Here is a 19,492-nt window from a genome sequence, read left to right as displayed (position 1 = left end):
TTTCAATAAGGAGAGAAGAGCAGTTGTATTTGAGGCATGAATAATCAGGCGGGATAATTTTAGTTGCTGAGAGCTGATATTTTGATATTTTAACAACCCTGATGATGAGTCTTCCATCGTTTCTCAAAAGATCTGGGTTTTGTCCCCTTAAACATAAAAAAAAAAAAATGGAAACATAATGAAAATCAACAAAAAATATTAAGTGTGCCTGTTTTTTTTCTGAATAGTCTACATCAATACCTACAACTTTACCGAAAACTTGCTGTCTTAGCAATGAAAAATATGTTTTTTTGCATACGGTAAATCTGGATTCGAAACAATAACAAACCTAAAAAGGTCATCCTTATGTTAAATACCAAAATAAGGAAACCTTTAAAAACTACCAGAAAAGATGAGGGTTAAACTCAAATCTTTGATTTATAGCTGTTTGTTCTCCTCTCCCCCTTTTACACATTTCTCAAAACACTACGTATCGCGCATATTTATGATTTGTCCCATTTTTATGGCCGTGAAAGTAATTGTATCGATTAAGACTTGTCTGTTTTTTTTTGCACACACATCACGCAATGATTGATTTATTTTGCTAGTTTGCTTGTCCAGGGTGTTAGCCAACTCAATTCCACTTATTTTACCGCTATTTTTTCTTCCTACTGATTAGAAAGCTCAAACAAAGTTTGATTTGTGATGATATTGAAATCTGAGAGATTATGTGTTATTGATGCGTTTCCAAGCAAGGTTACGTACATTTGAAAAATTGCCTCAGAGCTGACCGAAAATAGCTTTAATACTATCATCAATGGACCAAAAATGATGTTGATTATTGAATTATACACGCAGAAAAATAAGGCATATTTGAATCAACAAAACGTTTTGTTGATTTGAAAATCAAGATTTTTGTTGAATCAACGCTAAACGTCAAAGCAACTTTTTCAAAACAACAAAAGATTTTTGTGGAATTGAGAAAATCAAGGTTTGTTTCAACGCAAAATCGGCGTTGATTATATTCAACAAAAAAATTGTTGAATCAAACCTCGTACAGGCTGATTCTACAAAATATGTGGCTGCGTGTAGGGTCTCAACTCAAGTGTTGCAAAAAAGTCGAGTGTTGAACTTCTTATCGAGAAATTAAAAGTGAGAGTGTGTGCAACATGGAGTTAAACTTTCTGTGAAGTTGCTGTGAAGATTATCATGGCACTTTGAAAAGTTTAACTCCATGTTGCACGCACACACTCTCACTTTTAATTTCTCGATTAGATTACAAGAAACATCTTATTTCGAGTATCACTCAAAAGCAGTAATCAACATGAGTTTTGCTTCTTCAATCCCCGAGGGCATACAAAAAGATATCTTTTTTGTTGAATATGATAGCCCGGAGAATACAACCCCTTGCTCAAGACCTACATCTGCCCGGGTCGATGATTTTTTAATTACGCATGCGTGCCGTGGACATCGAATCAGTATTCCTCTTCAGACCCTGACCAGACCGGAGCCTTCCGATGAATTAGAAAGATCGCCTGACTGGATCGCGCTTTCTTCAAAATTAGAACAGTTCGTGTTAACGACCGGGCTCAGGTTATGCAAATAAGATGATGATACTTTGATACTCCTGGGCGGAGGAGCTCCACATATTCAAAGGTTTCGCGCGGTTCCATACGGAGTGGCGGAGACCCTTTAAATCTGCCGACTCATCCCGGACTTCAGTAGTGATCCAGGGTTTTGCGAAACTGGCAGCCAGTCAGTTCTGGTGGTCTTCCGATGGTATTGAGACGATGTTTGGTGGTAGTTCTGGGATTGGTCGTCTTTGAGGGATACGATTTTGGTGAACACATTTTAAAGTGTACCAATTGTACAACGTTTTTGAGGTTCGTTTACTCTTGTTGCAGCCCCAGGAGAGCAGTGTACTTCTTTGGAAGGAATCCCGGGTCGATGTATCAAGCTGTCGAGATGTGAGACTCTTTCGGATATTTACGATACTCGAGTGCTTTCGATTCGTCAGAGTGAGCGATTGGCAGATAGCCTTTGTGGCGCCTACCGAAGAAATCCGTTCGTAAGTGAAAAAGTTTCGAATTGTACGAAAATTTATGCTCCATGAATTTACGCCAGGTTTGCTGCTTGGATCGATACTCCTACGACGTGCTTCCCGAGGCTATTTTGCAACAATATCTGGCAAACCAAGTGGATTTGGAGACGGAAACCCCACTCAACCATGCAGAACATACATCTTCAACCGAGCAGCTTACTGTCCTCCTTGGGGATAGTAATTCAAGCATTGAATCGAATTCGATTAATTTTCAACCAGATGAACCAGCTCCTTCGTACCATCGATTTCGTCCTCAACAAATTTCAGGGCTATCTGGTTCTATAACGCCCAATTCCGCATCGCCACGAGTTCCAGAGAGTCAGCAAGTTAAGCTGGACGAGTTCCCATGGTCAGCGCTGATCCAGTACCGGAAGTCGTACGGAATTCTTGGATTTCACTGCGGAGGATGCTTGATCAGCGAGCGGTACGTACTGACGGCGGCGCACTGTATCAACGCAATACCCAACACCTGGAAGGTGCATCGCGTTCGGTTGGGTGAATATGACCTTAAAAATTCAGGAATGGATTGTGTTGGGTACACGTGTGCGGACATCCCAATGGACGTGGACATTGATCGGATTGTAGTGCACCAGCAGTACGCAACTTGTAACCAGTGTGAGTGTTGTGTACAATAATTGATGTGACTCGTCGCGAATTTTGTGTTAAATTATTTAAATGTAAATTATTGTGCCAAGAAGACGTTGTGTTTGTCGACGGGGAGTTACCAGGACGACGCCCAGCAAGCAAGAAACCCGAGCTGGAGTCCCACACCGTGCGTCGTTACCGCTAGTCACCACCAGGAGCGCTGCTGCATAACATCGCATGGGCGGCCATTGGGGGTGGTGAATGTGCGTAATCCTTGAGGATGACAGGATGAGGAGGAGATGGGTTGGCGCGTAAGAGGTCAGGGGTTCGGGATTTTGACCCGACCGTTGCTCGGTCATTAAGTCCGGATATCTACCGCGGAAAGGTTGTCGCCAATAGCAACCCTCACCCGCGAAGTCAGTGTACCAGTGTTGAAGTAGTGAATCCTTGGAGGATTGGGAAGTGCCCGGAAGAGCTACATCCGTGGCCGTGCCGAGAGAGCAGGAGTTTCCCGTAGGAGATTTGGACATCCAGGTATGACCGGAAAACCCCCAGGAAAATCCCCGAACAAACCCCAAGCCTGACAATACCCTAACCGCCATTTTGAATCCCTCATCCAGGACCCCTTTGTGTTCTATTGTTCACTACGTGAACACCGATCGGTTTCACCCCGGCCGTGCGACATCCGGCCCGGTGAACCACCCGTACGAACCGTCAGCGTCTCGCTGGACATTGTTCGACCGCCAGGCCGTTACCGTTTCAACCGCGAACCCTAACCCCGGACTGTTCCGACGGAGTCCCCGGACACCGTCGAAGCCTGTTGCACGTCACCAAGCACAGGAAGGGCGCGGACGGCAGGCGAGGGTCCTTGAAGGCTGCAGCCGAAGCGTCGGAGGGTCCATCCGACTGACGAAGAAGCCACCCCCTTGGCAGAGCGCCGGAGGAGCGTCGACGACAGCAGGAAGGAGCAGCGACGACGGCAGAGCGGCGAGAACGGGGCCCCGAACGCGTGCACCGGAAGTGCGAAGAGAGGAAGAGGACGTGTGAGGTAGGAGTAGTTGATAAGGAAGTGGGACGGGACGTGTGAGCTAGTGAAAGTTTGGAAGGGATTCCCGGAATAAATCGTCGACTGTGCACGAAATAAAAGTAGTTTCCCTTAGGTAAATGCAGTGTTTTCTTGGTTTTTGAGTAATTTCGAGCGTCACGCCGACCCTGGGTATTTTAAGGGAGAGTCCCATCGGTTTTGTACGCCCTGACACCGGAAGCACATCTCTTTTCAGTGTGTGTTCACTTCGAGTATGGACTGGGAGTGAACACCAGTTGTTATACTTGGCGCCCAACAAGAATAGCTTAGCTTATTCAGGCTCGGGAAAACGCTGCATTAATAAGAGGTCGACAGATTCTTTGGTAAAACTTCCGCAACTATACTAGCTCAACTTGCAAAAACTTTACGCTACTTTGAGTGGCTAAATTTAACTAAGATCATTTAGTATTTGAGGGGTCTTGAAGATGTTTTAAGGGAGGAAGACTACCAACACTGGAAAGACACAAATTGAACAGAAAAAGTCGGAGAATTGTTCATACTTACTCAACTTATTATTATTGGAAAAATCCGGAGTTCTTTACTCATGAAGTGCAGTCCTTGGCAGGACAAATAAAACACCAGACGGAAACAGTCGTTTATTTTCGTTAAATTTTTGTACCCTGTACAATTTGCTTGATTTTCTAGGATTTTCTAATTGATTACTTCTGTGATACTTAGGCACTATTTTTCAATTTTCACTTGTGCTTGATTGCTTCTAGGAAGCGTGAATAAATTTTAGGTTTTCCAATTTTTAAGCGTGAATAAATTCTAGGTTTTTCAATTTTTAGTATTTCTTTTTAAATTTTAATTGCTTGGTTTCTAAACTTTACCATAATGGAGGTGAAACATATGCTGTCGCAGTATTATGGCATGAATGCATCGCACCTGACGATTGATGAGTTCAGTCATGAGTTGCACATCCGCAAGATGCCTCTGGATGGCTCACGCAGTCAGCTGGAGAAGGTGTTGTACAATCATCTGAAACAGGAAAGAAAACAGCTTAATGTGTCGTATGATTTTGTGAGTGATTCGGTGGATGAAGAACTAGGTGTGTGTGAGGACAAACTAGATTTTATCAAAAACCACTTGGAAACCAGCCGTGCGGCGAAAGCACCTGGTCAAGTGTACAAAACGAGATTGATTCACATGTTATTTAGGATGGAACGATTGAGGAAACATATCACTGAAAACTCAGACTTGGACAGATTAGCTGTGGTAGCTGTGGAGATAGTTAGACTGTTGAGCGTGTACTATTCCATTGTTTCTCCAATACCGGAAGTAAGAGCTGCTGAGTGGGAGTTGATTAATCAGAGCATTACGGTGGCGAAGAAACAGATGGAAGAAAAGACACCAGGAGACGAGAACGGATCAGGAGGCGATGGTACTGAGAAGAGTGACCCGCAGGGAACACTTGTTGAGACGCGTGAAAGCGATAAGAGAACTGCTGACGACGATGGTGAGGAAAAGCAAAAATTGGTCGATCAGAACCAGGAGTTACGACTAGCTGTGAGTGCTTTACTCCAGCGAATCGAAACTCTTGAGTTGAAACAACCTGAGAAAGATCCCGCCACGGCCGTCAACAGCACTCAAATCGCGAGTAACGAGAACGGCAAGCAATCAGGAGAAACTGGAAAAACAGAACCCGATTTCTTCATATGGTTGAAGGAAAAGGTTGGCTCGTTGGATAGCTCACGAGACTCGGAAAAAAATAACAATGAAAAACCGAAGTCCAAACCCGAACAGTCGTCTGGGAATGAAAGGTCGAAAGATAACCGAAACCGTTTACCGGTTCATAAATGGACAGTACGATACGACGGAATGGACAACGGTCGCAGACTAAATGAGTTCCTGAAAGAGGTTGAATTCAACGCTCGCTCAGAAGGATTTTCCGAGGCGGAGCTTTTCCAATGTGCGCACCACCTGTTCACTCACAAAGCCAGATCGTGGTTCATGGAGGTGAATGGGAACAATGAACTAGGAACGTGGAGACGCATGGTTAAGGAGTTAAAGAATGAGTTCTTACCCATTGATATCGACTACGTGTACGAGCGGCAGGTGTACAATCGGAAGCAGGGTGCTCGGGAGAAATTTCACGATTTCTACCTGGACATGGCCAGAATTTTCCGCAACATGTCTCAGCCGTGGGACGAAAAACGGAAATTCGACTCCCTGTTCCGTAACACACGTGAAGATTGTCAAATCGCTATGCTCGCCGCCAATATTCAGGACATAACTGCAATGAAAGAGTTTGGAAAGAGGTTCGACTCGATTAATTGGCAGTTGTACAAACGGAAGGAGAATAGGTTCACACCTCGTACCGCGCACGTTGAAGAAGTAGGAGAACAACGTAGACCGTACGGAGGAAACGGAAACGGAAATAGGTTCCAGAACAACAACCAAGATGGTAGAGGTTACTATCAACAGCAGAAACCGCAGGTGAAAGGGTTCCAGAAGGGGAATTGGAATCAACGTCCACCCAAGCAGGAACAACAACAGTATCAGCAGCGTAACCAACAGTATCATCAGCAGCAGAAGAATCGTGAGCAGAGTCAAAGAGAGGAGAAAGCTAAACCGAAACAGGACAACCAGCAACGGTCGAAGAGTCCAGTTCAAGGTCCAAGCGGAACTGACCCACTTCAACGGATCGTGAGAGCGTACATTCCGATCAAGAGAGGAGTGTGCTACAATTGCCATGAAGAAGGTCACGGGTTCAGCGAGTGTCCGAAGAATCGGAACGTCTTCTGTGAACGTTGTGGGTTCCCTGGGTTTGATACGCGAACGTGCCCGTTCTGCGAGTCAAAAAACTTGCAGCGGACTGCTCAGTGAGGCGAGACAGTCGCGGTGCTAACTACACAAGACCTCACGATGGATGCGAAGCGGTACTCAGTGAGCTTGGCTATTCGAGAGTGAGTGGAGAAGTTACGAAGGATGATGAGATTGCTTCTTTACTCGTCACCCTAAGTAACGACCCCAGGCCATTCGCGAGAGTTGAGTTCCTGGGTATTACCGTCGTAGGATTGTTAGATAGCGGAGCAGCAAGAACTGTTCTTGGCAAAGGAGGAGAAAAATTGATCCATTCATTAGGATTGAAGATGAGAGAGTCAGCAGTGTCATTGAAGACAGCTGCGGGTCAGATGTACCAATTACGTTCAATGAAGATACGAAGTCTGTTTTGATTGCTCCAGATCTAAAACGTCGTTGTATCTTAGGATACGATTTTTGACAGTAGTTTGGAATCCGTCCGTCAGTTCACCAGAGTATCGAGACGCTCGACGAGGGTGACGACCCGATTCTAGAAGAGGAGAAATTAGATGAGCATCAAATACAGCAGTTGGAGGAGGTCAAAAAGTTGTTTCTTACAGCGAGTCCTGGAAATCTCGGCCAAACGGGGCTCATTGAGCACAAAATCGAGCTGAAGGAGGAGTTCCAAGGAGCGGATCCAGTCAGGAAAAATCCGTACCCCTGGAGTCCGGAGATCCAGCGTAGAATACATCGTGCCGTGGACTTGTTGCTGAGAGATGACATCATTGAGCCTTCTTCTTCTGAATGGGCTTTACCTGTTGTACCTGTGAAGAAGCGAGACAGTGATGAAGTGCGACTTTGCCTCGACGCGAGGAAGTTGAACGAACGTACGAAACGAGACGCATACCCACTCCCACACCAAAACCGAATTTTGAGTCATTTAGGACCTTTTAAATATTTGTCCACAATAGATTTGACCCAAGCTTTTCTACAAGTGCCCTTGGGCCAGGAGTCACGGAAATACACCGCGTTTTCTGTGCCAGGTATGGGTTTATTTCAGTTCAAGCGTTTACCGTTTGGCCTGATTAACAGCCCGGCGACTTTGAGTAAGCTGATGGACAAAGTATTGGGACAAGGTGCACTAGAACCGTCAATCTTTGTGTACCTGGACGATATTGTGGTCGTTAGTCAGGACTATGACGATCACATAGCAAAACTACGAGACCTTGCGAGACGCTTAAAGGATGCAAATTTGTCAATCAACGTTGAAAAGTCTAGTTTTTGTTGCCATGAATTACCTTACTTGGGTTATATTCTGTCCCGTAACGGACTGAGACCTAATCCGGATCGAGTTAGAGCGATTCTTGGATATGAGGTCCCGAACTCAGTGAGATCTCTGAGACGATTCCTCGGTATGATCAATTACTACCGCAGGTTCATCGAGAACTTCAGTGAACTCACTGCACCACTCACGGATTTACTTAAAAATAAACCGAAGAGAGTGCAGTGGAATACGGCAGCGAACGAAGCTTTTCAGGCCATCAAGGAGAGGCTTATCTCTGCGCCTGTGATGGCCAACCCCGATTTTAGCGTTCCGTTTACCGTCCAAACGGACGCAAGCGATACAGCTCTCGCAGGGGTACTCACGCAAGTGCAAGGTGGAGAGGAACGGGTAATTGCGTACCATTCGGAGAAGTTGAAGGGGGCAGAGCAGAACTATCACGCAGCTGAGAAGGAAGGACTTGCCGCTCTGCGGTGTATCGAGAAGTTTCGGTGCTACATCGAAGGCACTCACTTCAAGCTCGTGACAGATTCTTCGGCTCTCACCTTCATCATGAGAGCGAAATGGAAGTCTTCATCGCGACTCAGCAGGTGGAGCATCATTCTACAACAGTACGACATGGAGGTCATTCATAGAAAAGGGAAGGACAACGTGGTACCTGACGCTCTGTCCAGGTCCATTGAAGCGTTGGACACGGAGGACGAGGACAGTTGGTACAAACGTTTGTACGCATCTGTGGAAAGAGACCCGGAAAAGTATATGGATTTTAAGATCGAAAACAAGAAGCTGTACAAGCTGGTGTCAGCTCGCTCCGACGTCCTCGACTATAGGTTCGAGTGGAAGGAGTGCGTTCCGGAGTCGTTACGTCCACAGGTCATGAAACAAGAGCACGATGGCAAGATGCACATCGGCTATGAGAAGTGTGTCGACACCCTGAAACGTCGATACTACTGGCCGCGAATGAGTGCCGATCTCAAAACTTACATTGCCAAGTGTGAGGCGTGTAAGATGAACAAGCACTCGACGACCGCTTCCGTACCAGAAATGGGAAAGCAACGCGTAGCGACCAGACCTTTCCAGATTGTGTGTATGGATTACATTCAGTCACTTCCCCGGAGTAAGCATGGCAATGCACACTTGTTAGTCATTATGGACATTTTTTCTAAGTACTGCTTGCTCATTCCGGTTAAGAAGATTGCTGCTGGAAATCTGTGCACCAATCTGGAAAAGGAATGGTTCCGTCGGTTTGCGGTTCCTGAGTACGTCATCACGGACAACGCGACAACGTTTATGTCCAAGGAGTTTAAGGAGTTGTTGGACAAGTATGGAGTTCAGCACTGGGCGAACGCTCGACACCACAGTCAGGCTAACCCGACGGAGAGGTTGAATCGTACGATCAATTCAATGATTCGTACCTACGTCCGTCAAGACCAGAAGCTGTGGGATACCAGGATATCAGAAATCGAGTACGTCTTGAACAACACCGTCCACTCATCGACGAAGTTCACGCCTCATCGGATCATATTCGGTCACGAGATCGTGTCCAAGGGCGATGAACATCGGTTAGAGCAGGACGAGGAGTTCACTGAGGAGGAACGGATGAACAAACTCCGCGGAGTGACCAAGAAAGTGTGGGAGACGGTGCGTGAGAACCTCAAGAAGGCTCACGAGAGCACTAAGAAGCAGTACGATTTACGACACAAACGGTACTCACCTACGTTCGACATCGGTCAGCGGGTCTTCAAACGTTCATTCAAGCAGTCATCGGCGGGGGACAACTTCAACGCGAAGTTGGGTCCACCGTACACGCCGTGCATCATTACAGCGAAGAAAGGGACCAGCTCGTATGCAGTCTCTGACATGAATGGGAAGCCGCTAGGTGTCTTCTCAGCTGCCGATTTGAAGGCATGAATGGTAGTAGTCAGATGAGCAGCCAGCATGACGATTCTGCGATGAACGAGGAGCTTTTCCGACAACAGCTTTTGGAAATCCGCCGTTCAGCGATTGCAGCGTCACAGGGCAGCATAAATCGGTGCTTCATTCATGGTAGTGCGCAGCATAGTTTGATTCAGTCATGGTATACCTAATTGGTTGGTTTTTAGAAAATTTTAATTTGTTTGTTTTGTTGATTTTGGGAAAGCCCAACCACATGTGGAATTTTTTTTTTTTGGGAAAATAGGAGTTGGAGTTAATTGTGTAGGAGTATCTTCGATACACATGCAACAGACGCAGTCCTTAACCTTGAAGGTGTTGTTATCACTTCATTGAACGATACACAATGGGAGGGAATGTTGGCTTATGCGTGGTGTGTGTGCAAGGTAGTTTAGGATCAGTCTTGATCAACCCATAGTTTTACTTTACTTTACTTTTGTTGAACATTTTCACATCACAGCTGCAATAGTATTTCAATTAACTTACCTTTTTCGCATTTTTCCTCATAAACATTTTAGCATCAACAAAATTTTTACCCAAGAAAACTTTGGAATAAGTGATCTACCGAGGTAAAACTTATAACTCAAGTGATCAAAGGGCCCTTAATCATCGATCGATTGATTTTAAAACGATAATTTTACGCCCGGTAAGATCAAAATTCACTTAATTTTCTGGAATCACAAATTTTGTTGCTGCGAACCACGTTTGACCACTGCACATTTGATAAGATCATGACAGATCGATCTTGACAGCACGCACATGAGTAAAGAACGATAACGTTATCAGTAAAGAGAAGATAAAAAGAGAAGATGAACTCCGACACGCGAAACGTTTCAACTGATCGTTACTGGTACATTGATTACCGTGACTGCGCGCGCGTTTGAAAATATTTTTTTATCCGGATTTTTAATTTATATTATTTACGTATTGTTATGTATTTTTGAATTTGTTTTTTTAATTAATTCCATGCTTAAACGAAAAATTATAAAATCAACTTTGCTGCACGAATGGGATCGCTGGAGACCGGAGTTGAATTAAACGTTGATGGTCAGTAGAAGGTTCCGACCTTGAAACAGAGAGGAGTTGACTTCGGTCGACGATGAAAACTTATGACCCCGACCCATTCAAGCTTAGTTACCAAAAACAATTTAGTAGATTTTGCATGCGAGTAGAAAGAAAATTTCCCGGGAAACAAAAAAAAATTAAATATTGTAAATATTGTAAATAATTTTAACTTGTAAATATTTTGATTTGTGTCTCACCAGCATTGGAAGTAGTACAGTGTGATTGTATCGCTGGAGGCTAGAGTTGTTAAAACGTTGAAGGCCAGTACAAGCAATTGCTTCGAAACAGCACGGAGTTGGTTTAGTCCGACAATGAAGTCTTATGACCCCGATCAAGCCCGCACTGTATGAAATGTTTCAAACCCTTGGCTCATCAACATGACTTAGTAGAATCCAAAATGATTTTTATAAATAGAGCAACCTAAAGCAAGTAAAAAATGAAAAGGTCTTTGCCATTTGGTCTAGTTCCTGTTTTGGGTTCAGAGAGACGTGGCAGTTTATTATATGCAGGGTGTAAAAAAAACTTGTAAACTCTTCAGAGTTCACAATTTTTTTAACCCGAGCCGGGGGAGAGTGTAACCAGTGTGAGTGTTGTGTACAATAATTGATGTGACTCGTCGCGAATTTTGTGTTAAATTATTTAAATGTAAATTATTGTGCCAAGAAGACGTTGTGTTTGTCGACGGGGAGTTACCAGGACGACGCCCAGCAAGCAAGAAACCCGAGCTGGAAGTCCCACACCGTGCGTCGTTACCGCTAGTCACCACCAGGAGCGCTGCTGCATAACATCGCATGGGCGGCCATTGGGGGTGGTGAATGTGCGTAATCCTTGAGGATGACAGGATGAGGAGGAGATGGGTTGGCGCGTAAGAGGTCAGGGGTTCGGGATTTTGACCCGACCGTTGCTCGGTCATTAAGTCCGGATATCTACCGCGGAAAGGTTGTCGCCAATAGCAACCCTCACCCGCGAAGTCAGTGTACCAGTGTTGAAGTAGTGAATCCTTGGAGGATTGGGAAGTGCCCGGAAGAGCTACATCCGTGGCCGTGCCGAGAGAGCAGGAGTTTCCCGTAGGAGATTTGGACATCCAGGTATGACCGGAAAACCCCCAGGAAAATCCCCGAACAAACCCCAAGCCTGACAATACCCTAACCGCCATTTTGAATCCCTCATCCAGGACCCCTTTGTGTTCTATTGTTCACTACGTGAACACCGATCGGTTTCACCCCGGCCGTGCGACATCCGGCCCGGTGAACCACCCGTACGAACCGTCAGCGTCTCGCTGGACATTGTTCGACCGCCAGGCCGTTACCGTTTCAACCGCGAACCCTAACCCCGGACTGTTCCGACGGAGTCCCCGGACACCGTCGAAGCCTGTTGCACGTCACCAAGCACAGGAAGGGCGCGGACGGCAGGCGAGGGTCCTTGAAGGCTGCAGCCGAAGCGTCGGAGGGTCCATCCGACTGACGAAGAAGCCACCCCCTTGGCAGAGCGCCGGAGGAGCGTCGACGACAGCAGGAAGGAGCAGCGACGACGGCAGAGCGGCGAGAACGGGGCCCCGAACGCGTGCACCGGAAGTGCGAAGAGAGGAAGAGGACGTGTGAGGTAGGAGTAGTTGATAAGGAAGTGGGACGGGACGTGTGAGCTAGTGAAAGTTTGGAAGGGATTCCCGGAATAAATCGTCGACTGTGCACGAAATAAAAGTAGTTTCCCTTAGGTAAATGCAGTGTTTTCTTGGTTTTTGAGTAATTTCGAGCGTCACGCCGACCCTGGGTATTTTAAGGGAGAGTCCCATCGGTTTTGTACGCCCTGACACCGGAAGCACATCTCTTTTCAGTGTGTGTTCACTTCGAGTATGGACTGGGAGTGAACACCAGTTGTTATAAACTCGCCAGATGAGTCAGTACAACGATATTGCGTTGATTCGATTAGCGGTCGATGTTCCAGTGACCAACTTCGTTCAACCAATTCTGCTAGCCGATGAGGCGGTAGAAAGCAGCTTGGGTGATCGCTCCACGAAGCTCGTTTCAGCTGGCTGGGGCAAAACCAAAACCGGTAAGTTTAATATTCAATCCCCCGACCTTCACTCAAGATCTCCCCTTTCAGCGAGTGCTACCAGCGTCAAGGCGAAGGTCTTGCTCAACCTGGACGACTCCAACGATTGCAACCACGCGTACACAGTGTCCGGGATTAAGGTGCGGGATGGGCAAATTTGTGCGAGCGAGGCGCGTGGGACCGGTGTTTGCAGCTGTGATTCCGGGGGACCGTTGATGGTGCACCAGAATGGGCGGTACTATCTGATAGGGATCGGAAGCTTTGGTCCGGCCAAGTGTGGTCTGCGAGCCGTACCTGGGATATACACCCGGGTGGTCAAGTATGCAGATTGGATTGATAGCAATATGAACCTGACTTAGTGAGGCTAATATGAGAGAAAAAAGGTGCAATATTTATTGTTACTCTGTCGAAGGAACCTTATGTAATGGAATCGAAAAATAAAAAATAAATCAAATTCAGTAACAAACATACGAGAATTTCTCTTCACCCTATTTATAAATCACCACGCGTCTCCACTACTATGTCTCAAAAAAATGCTATGTTAAATATCAAATTAGAACATCCTAATGCAACAATTAATATTAACCTTTTCAAGAATTCTAGCGAATGCCTGAATCTCAAGAACCACAATTCGTAGAAGTTCGATTCAGCACTCATTTTAATGCAAATTTTATACATAGTTAGAAAATCACTGAAAATTATTTGAAATCCCGTAAATAATGAAGATACTCACTTCTCTTGTCAATCAATAGTGAAGAAATGAAATATCATGACCAAAAATAGCAGTGCTGAAAACTACGTTCATCTGATTTTTTTTTTGAGATTCCGTCGTGAAATTCCTTACTTTTCTTGTTAATCTAGAGCGACGAAACGGTCTACTTTTCTCGACCAAAAATAACAGAACGGAAAATTCATACCTTTCAATACCAGTGCCGAAATGTTCTACTTTTTTTTTAAAGCTGAACTTTTCAGCACTTGTATCGAAAAGTAACATTTTTCAATACTTTTTTTTTTGTTTTGAACGGTACCGAGTCACATCGTTGGATAAATGTACGAGTCGTGCTGAAAAAATAGTAGTTTATGCAACAAGTTGCAAAAAGAAGATTTTTTCAGCACGAGTCGTACATTTATCCAACGAGGTTCACCGAGTTGGATAAATACGACAAGTGCTGAAAAAATCTAGTTTTGCAACGAGTTCCATACAACATTTTTTGCAATTCCGAAAAACACCTTTTGAATGTAATTGTAAATCAAATGTCCATGAATTAAGTCAATCCACCGTTTAAATCAAAACAATGTTGAAAAGTATTACTTTTCAAAACAAGTGTTTCACAACGGAATTGCAAAAACGTATTTTTGCAACTTGTTGCATACACTATTAGAATGCAACTCGTTGCAAAACTTGTTTTTAACATTCTTCAGCATTTTCTTTGAAATGAGTCCTGGATTGAACTTCTACGATTTGTGATTTCCGAGATATCGCAATTTGAAAATTAAGGTTTTCACAAAGCATGCAACCGGGTCCGGTGGTTTAGTGGTTAGCGTGTTAGCCTCTAAACCCCAGTATGGCCTGGGTTCAATCCCAGACGGACCCGGTGGCATTTTTCGAGATGAGATTTGCCTGATCACGCCTTCTATCGGATGGGGAAGTAAAAAGTCGGTCCATTTGCGTAAAAGAGGCTATGGGTGACTCACCACACATAACCTTCGGACGCCTAGAAATGAGCAGAAACTTGCAACAGAGCCCACAAAAGACCCGGGGGTCGTTAAAGTGGATTGCTTTGCTTTTTTTTTGCATGCGAAAAGGTGAATCTTTGAGGTGGTGTCCAGAAGAAGTCTGGATTTTTGTTGTTATAGTACCGACAGCTCCTAAATGTTTGAGCTCAATCAGAAAAAAATCGATTACGGATGCAGCTTCAGATATACCATCATATTTAAGGAATATTTTCAATTTATTAGGTCGAGTTTAACAGGATGAGGAATTGGTTTTGATTCAGTCCAATCAAAAAATGAATTTTGCAAAACACTTGGTGAAAACTTGTTTGCTAATTGCTGCTTATCGGGGAAAACACATTTTTTTAAAATTGCATCTATTCACAATTTGCCTGCTTTTTTCAATATTCCTTGAAATTATTTTTTCTTTCTCATGTTTATTTAAAGTTTTTTTTTTTACTTTTTTTCTTTTTGCTTATGAATCTGACTTAAGATCAATATTCGTAATCCGAACATTTCTCGAGAATTTTTATTTGTTTCGGTCTTAAGAATTTGAAACTATTTTTTTTATATTAAAATTATCTGCTTTATAAGAGAAATCATCGAATTAATTAGTAATTGCAGTACGATTAAGCAATTAAATTTTTAATTACAGCTGCTTTAAAACGACATTCGAAACTTTGTTAACCAATGCTCAACTTGTCATGGAACGAAAAAAATCTAGTTTTATCTTGGCTTTGTGTTATTCTTCAGGTTTTTGAATATTTAATCGATTTACAGTTTTTTTTTATAAACTTTGTCAATCGATTCTTTACAAGAGTGTATCGTATCTTTAGAAGAAATTTTCGGACCAATTTGGTATCTTCGACAGAAAAAACGAGAAAAAGAAGATACTTTAGTTTTAAATTTTGCATAGTTTATTCTTTTGCAACAGAAACATACGAAATTGGACTTTAAAACCTCCAAAAAAAATTTATTGTAATTGAGTTCAAAAAGACTGACAAACAAAACCTTTCATTTAAATGTTTGAAACGCTTTGCACAGTCAAGTAAACAAGAAAACTGTTAAAGTTCAACAACCATATTGTTGTTTACGACCTGCAACATCACCTGGACAGTTCCGTAAACATCAATTAATTACCTCACGGTCATGGCAATATCTTTCAAAACAAGACAAGGATCACTCGCAAGCTCTGTTCCAAAACTTGGAATTTCGCGCCTTTCTGGGCAGACCAGGGTATTGGCCAGACGGACGAGAGGGCCATCAGAGTGTCCGCCAGTATCGGACGTAATTCCCCACACTGGACGTCGTCGGGCCAAGAACTCGTTTGCTTCGGCAAATGCTGCCTAGTATTTATACGGAATCCGATCTGCCCAAGTTCAGTGTTGTGTTGATTGGACCTCGGGTTTTGCTGGTGTGTTTGTGACGACCGCGTACCCGAACCGATCTTCGCGCGATCTTTTGTCTAAATGTGCGGTTCTACACCTTGTCAGAGGGACGGCACAAATACAGGAAATATGACTGAATTTGAGTTCCGAAGATCGGGCCGAGGTTTGTGTTGGTGAATACCGCGACAAGCCAAGTCGTGGCCACTGTGAGTTCACAGTTGTTATCGATACCTTCAGCGGACAGGTCGCAACTGGCAAGGCACCTCTCCGTGTTTTCACTCAATTCGTTATCTGTAGAACCTGAAGAAGTGATTGTGAAAGCGTTAATTCGACAAAATGTATAAACTTTCAGGGCTATTAATGCCCGTTGTCCTTCTGGGACTAATCTCCCTGGGATCAACCTTGAGTAAGTACCACAGTGAATCAACACAAACAATAGCTCAAAAAAACTAACATCTTAACGTTACAACAGACCTGAACGATCCCTGTACCAACCCGAACGGAGAAGCCGGCCGCTGTATCTTCTTCCGCGAGTGTCAACCCCTGGTGTCCATCTACAACAAGCCGCTCATCTCGCCGGAAGAGAGCACCTTTGTCCGCAATAGCCAGTGTGGCACGTCCAACGGCAAAGCGCTGGTAAGTTCAAAGACGAGGTTCAACGAGGAAGTTATGGCTTCAAAAAAACAAGAAGTGTCGTCCAATGAAAGTAAGTCTTTGGATTGAGCCTTCGGAAATCCCCAGCAAACCGGGTTTTGCCCGTTTGTGGTGATAATGAAGCGAGTTTGGAAACCGGTTTGGCTTTATGTCTCTGCTCGGATTTCTTCCAGCAGTGGAGACGACGATGACGACGTTTGCGCATCTCCAAGTTGCGTGATGCAGAATTGTATGGTTCTAGCTAGAAACCGATTTGTAAAATTTTCAAAATGATTAATGTTTGTAGTGTTGTTTTCGAGAAACACAGAGTCGCTAAAGTTTGATAAATGTAAACACCGTTTAATCCAGTTGATTTATTCTTAAGATGGTATGAATAATTTGGTTAATGAATCTGGTATTCTTCCGACTGTCATGAAGTAGACAATGTTTTTCACAAATCTCAGTCTTTTCAGCATTCTTGACCAACGTTAAATTGATTTTTTCTCTTAACTCATCGTTCAACTTAACAATCCACAATATTTCAGAAGTAATCATTTCTGATTTATTTTTATTCTCCACTATAAAGATTATCATTGAGAATTTCTTAGCCAACGCCTAATTCAACTTATACAACTTATTCTTAACACACCGGCAGTCGCATACGAGTATTTGAACACACTTTGTAAGGACACTTTTATGAAACATCAAAACACGCGACTTCCTAAAGGTTAATTTGATAACCGCTTATTAACTGCAACATATTCCAAGATATAATGTTTGTAAAAAATATACCGTTAATATAATAAGTTTAGTTCGCCTTTTTATGTTTGTCCAGATATGAACATCTCTTAATTATATTTGTTGGATCAATATGCAGAAACGTATTATTTTGTTTCGTGGGCTTTCAGGTCTGTTGCGCCGGTATTCAAACGGCAAATCGCATCAGCACGCTTCCCCGGCCCAACCAGTGCGGACTGGACCTGTCGGATCGTATCTTTGGCGGCCAGCCCACCGCCCTGGATGAGTTCCCCTGGACAGCGTTGATTCACTACCGCAAGCCGAACGGAAACTTTGGCTTCCACTGCGGCGGATCGCTGATCACGTCACGTTACGTCGTCACGGCGGCCCATTGCATCAACGCGATTCCACGCGGCTGGCAGGTGTAAGTTTGTGGCCGTATCTTTGGGGAGTTCTGTGGAGTAAGCCTTTTGTTGTCTGACTTCTTTCAGGGTTGGAGTCCGGCTGGGAGAGTACGATTTGAAGAATGCTAACAACGACTGTGACTCCGATGGCTGTGCGGACGTTCCGGTTGACATGGACGTGGAGAAGATTACGGTGCACGAGAACTACAACGCCCAGACGAAGAGTCAGTACGACGACATTGCTCTGATTCGGTTCACGCGGGACGTCGGATTCACGGACTACATCAAGCCGATCTGTCTGCCCATTGGGGATGCCGAGCGTCTTCGGAACAACGTGGGAGTGAAGGCCATTGCCGCCGGCTGGGGCAGAACCGAAATAGCGAGTGCCAGTGACGTGAAATTGAAGGTTCAGCTGGATATCACGGATCCGAAGGCGTGTGGTCAGGTGTACCGTTCGTCCGGGGTAACCCTGCGGGATACGCAGTTGTGCGCTGGAGGAGCTCGCGGAAAGGACACCTGCAGTGGAGACTCGGGCGGCCCGCTGATGATTCGCGTCAAGACGAACTACTTCCTGTATGGAATCGTCAGCTTTGGACCGAACAAGTGTGGCACCAAGGACGTTCCCGGGGTGTACACCAGTGTGGTCAAGTACATCGACTGGATCGAGAACAACATTCAGTAATTGAAGGAATGATTTATCTTTGTTGCGATGGAAGACGATTAACTCGAATGATGAAATTAAAATATAGGACGATTTTATCTTTAACCTTTGCTTTGTTTATGAATCTATCGCAATCCATTTATTAGTTTGCAAAAACTTTTTGAGTGTGTTTGAATGTCCCGAATCCTGTGGTTCATTCCGAAACCAAAGACCTTTGTCGGCGAATACCAGGTTTTAGAGCCGGTCGGTCAACTGTGGATCAGCCAAAAATCAGCCTTTGTTCATAGAAATGTGTTGTCAATTCCGTTTTTTTGTGGATACCTCTGACAAAAAAATAGAACAAATTTGTCTTGCCCCACCCTTTGCATGCAAGTGAATGGAACACACCGGTAGTTTTTTAAAAATGTTTTTCATTGTTTTTTTTTCACTTTGTAGGAAAGGTCGTCAAACAGTAGCTTAAAAAATCTACATAATTTGACAAAAAATACAATACATTTTAGTGTTAAAAATCTTTTTTTGTTGTTAAGTTTCTGTGAAAAAACTGGATTTCCTCCAGATTTCTAGAACAATATTTTGGTAATTCTCGGCCAAATCAGACGAAAAATCGGCTGCAAATTATTGAAAAACACGTATTTTTCCGAATGTTCAAAAATGGAAGGGGTCGAACCACCCCTACGTAACGAGATATCGAAAAATGGACCTCGGATTCGTGATCAGGGACAAAAACTATCACTTAGAAAAAAGTTTCGCGCAAATCGAAGAGGGTACGGGGCAACTGCTGTGTGAGTTGGCGGAGAATTTTTATTATAATTGTTTGGATTTTCTGAAAGAACACACGTTTTTGAACCAAACTGCATCAATTACTCAAAAGTAATGATAATATAGGACATTTATGCGAACAGGGGCAGAATATACATGTTAATCGGCAAAAAGTTCCATGGAACACACATTTAAATCTTTTTACCTTTTTTGAATTTGTATTCAGCACTTTAAAATTTACATTTTTAACTAGTGCATGACAAAGGCTGATTTTCAAAAAGTTTATTTTTAAACAAAAGTGTTAGGTATCTCTCGATCAACTGGTCTAGATTAGTAGTATTGCATCTTGAAATGCTAGAATTGTATTGCCATTG

General features: G+C 43.9%; 2 protein-coding genes and 2 long non-coding RNA genes across 6 annotated transcripts; 3 read left to right on the top strand and 1 right to left on the bottom strand.

The window, feature by feature from the left end:
* Window positions 1–1,377: 1,377 nt before the first annotated feature.
* On the top strand, window positions 1,378–13,224 carry LOC120415932 (CLIP domain-containing serine protease B4-like). Its single transcript, XM_039577577.2, has 5 exons — window positions 1,378–1,819; window positions 1,884–2,047; window positions 2,104–2,681; window positions 12,653–12,822; window positions 12,874–13,224. The coding sequence occupies exons 1-5, from the start codon at window positions 1,756–1,758 to the stop codon at window positions 13,179–13,181; spliced, it is 1,284 nt and encodes a 427-aa protein (XP_039433511.1). The 5' UTR covers window positions 1,378–1,755; the 3' UTR covers window positions 13,182–13,224.
* On the top strand, window positions 2,898–4,650 carry LOC128093616 (uncharacterized). The gene is made up of 3 exons (XR_008212630.1): window positions 2,898–3,199; window positions 3,286–4,488; window positions 4,522–4,650. It is a non-coding gene; the product is annotated as an uncharacterized LOC128093616 (long non-coding RNA).
* LOC128093617 (uncharacterized) lies at window positions 4,588–9,837 on the bottom strand. Of its 3 annotated transcripts, none has more exons than XR_008212633.1 (4): window positions 9,488–9,836; window positions 7,110–7,315; window positions 6,897–7,041; window positions 4,588–4,727 (listed from the first exon to the last, which is right to left on the bottom strand). It is a non-coding gene; the product is annotated as an uncharacterized LOC128093617 (long non-coding RNA). The 3 variants fall into 3 exon arrangements; XR_008212632.1 differs by having other exon boundaries at window positions 4,589–4,727; window positions 6,890–7,041; window positions 9,488–9,837; XR_008212631.1 differs by lacking the exons at window positions 6,897–7,041; window positions 7,110–7,315 and adding an exon at window positions 5,773–5,982 and having other exon boundaries at window positions 9,488–9,837.
* A 2,904-nt stretch (window positions 13,225–16,128) lies between the features above and the next one.
* On the top strand, window positions 16,129–18,464 carry LOC120415923 (CLIP domain-containing serine protease B4-like). Its single transcript, XM_039577569.1, has 4 exons — window positions 16,129–16,329; window positions 16,396–16,559; window positions 17,465–17,718; window positions 17,786–18,464. Exons 1-4 carry the CDS (start codon window positions 16,260–16,262, stop codon window positions 18,378–18,380), a joined length of 1,083 nt encoding a protein of 360 aa, XP_039433503.1. The 5' UTR covers window positions 16,129–16,259; the 3' UTR covers window positions 18,381–18,464.
* Window positions 18,465–19,492: the final 1,028 nt, after the last annotated feature.

This window comes from Culex pipiens, chromosome 3, assembly GCF_016801865.2.
Source record: "Culex pipiens pallens isolate TS chromosome 3, TS_CPP_V2, whole genome shotgun sequence".
Taxonomy (NCBI): domain Eukaryota; kingdom Metazoa; phylum Arthropoda; class Insecta; order Diptera; family Culicidae; genus Culex; species Culex pipiens.
This window is presented reverse-complemented; position numbering and strand designations above follow the sequence as displayed.

Coding starts and splice junctions, on each gene's coding strand:
- LOC120415923 (XM_039577569.1), top strand. CDS start 16,260: ATGTATAAACTTTCAGGGCTATTAATGCCCGTTGTCCTTCTGGGACTA. Junction 16,330..16,395: donor CTCCCTGGGATCAACCTTGA/GTAAGTACCACA, acceptor ACGTTACAACAG/ACCTGAACGATCCCTGTACC. Junction 16,560..17,464: donor CGTCCAACGGCAAAGCGCTG/GTAAGTTCAAAG, acceptor GTGGGCTTTCAG/GTCTGTTGCGCCGGTATTCA.
- LOC120415932 (XM_039577577.2), top strand. CDS start 1,756: ATGGTATTGAGACGATGTTTGGTGGTAGTTCTGGGATTGGTCGTCTTT. Junction 1,820..1,883: donor CTTTGAGGGATACGATTTTG/GTGAACACATTT, acceptor CTCTTGTTGCAG/CCCCAGGAGAGCAGTGTACT. Junction 12,823..12,873: donor CTGGGGCAAAACCAAAACCG/GTAAGTTTAATA, acceptor CTCCCCTTTCAG/CGAGTGCTACCAGCGTCAAG.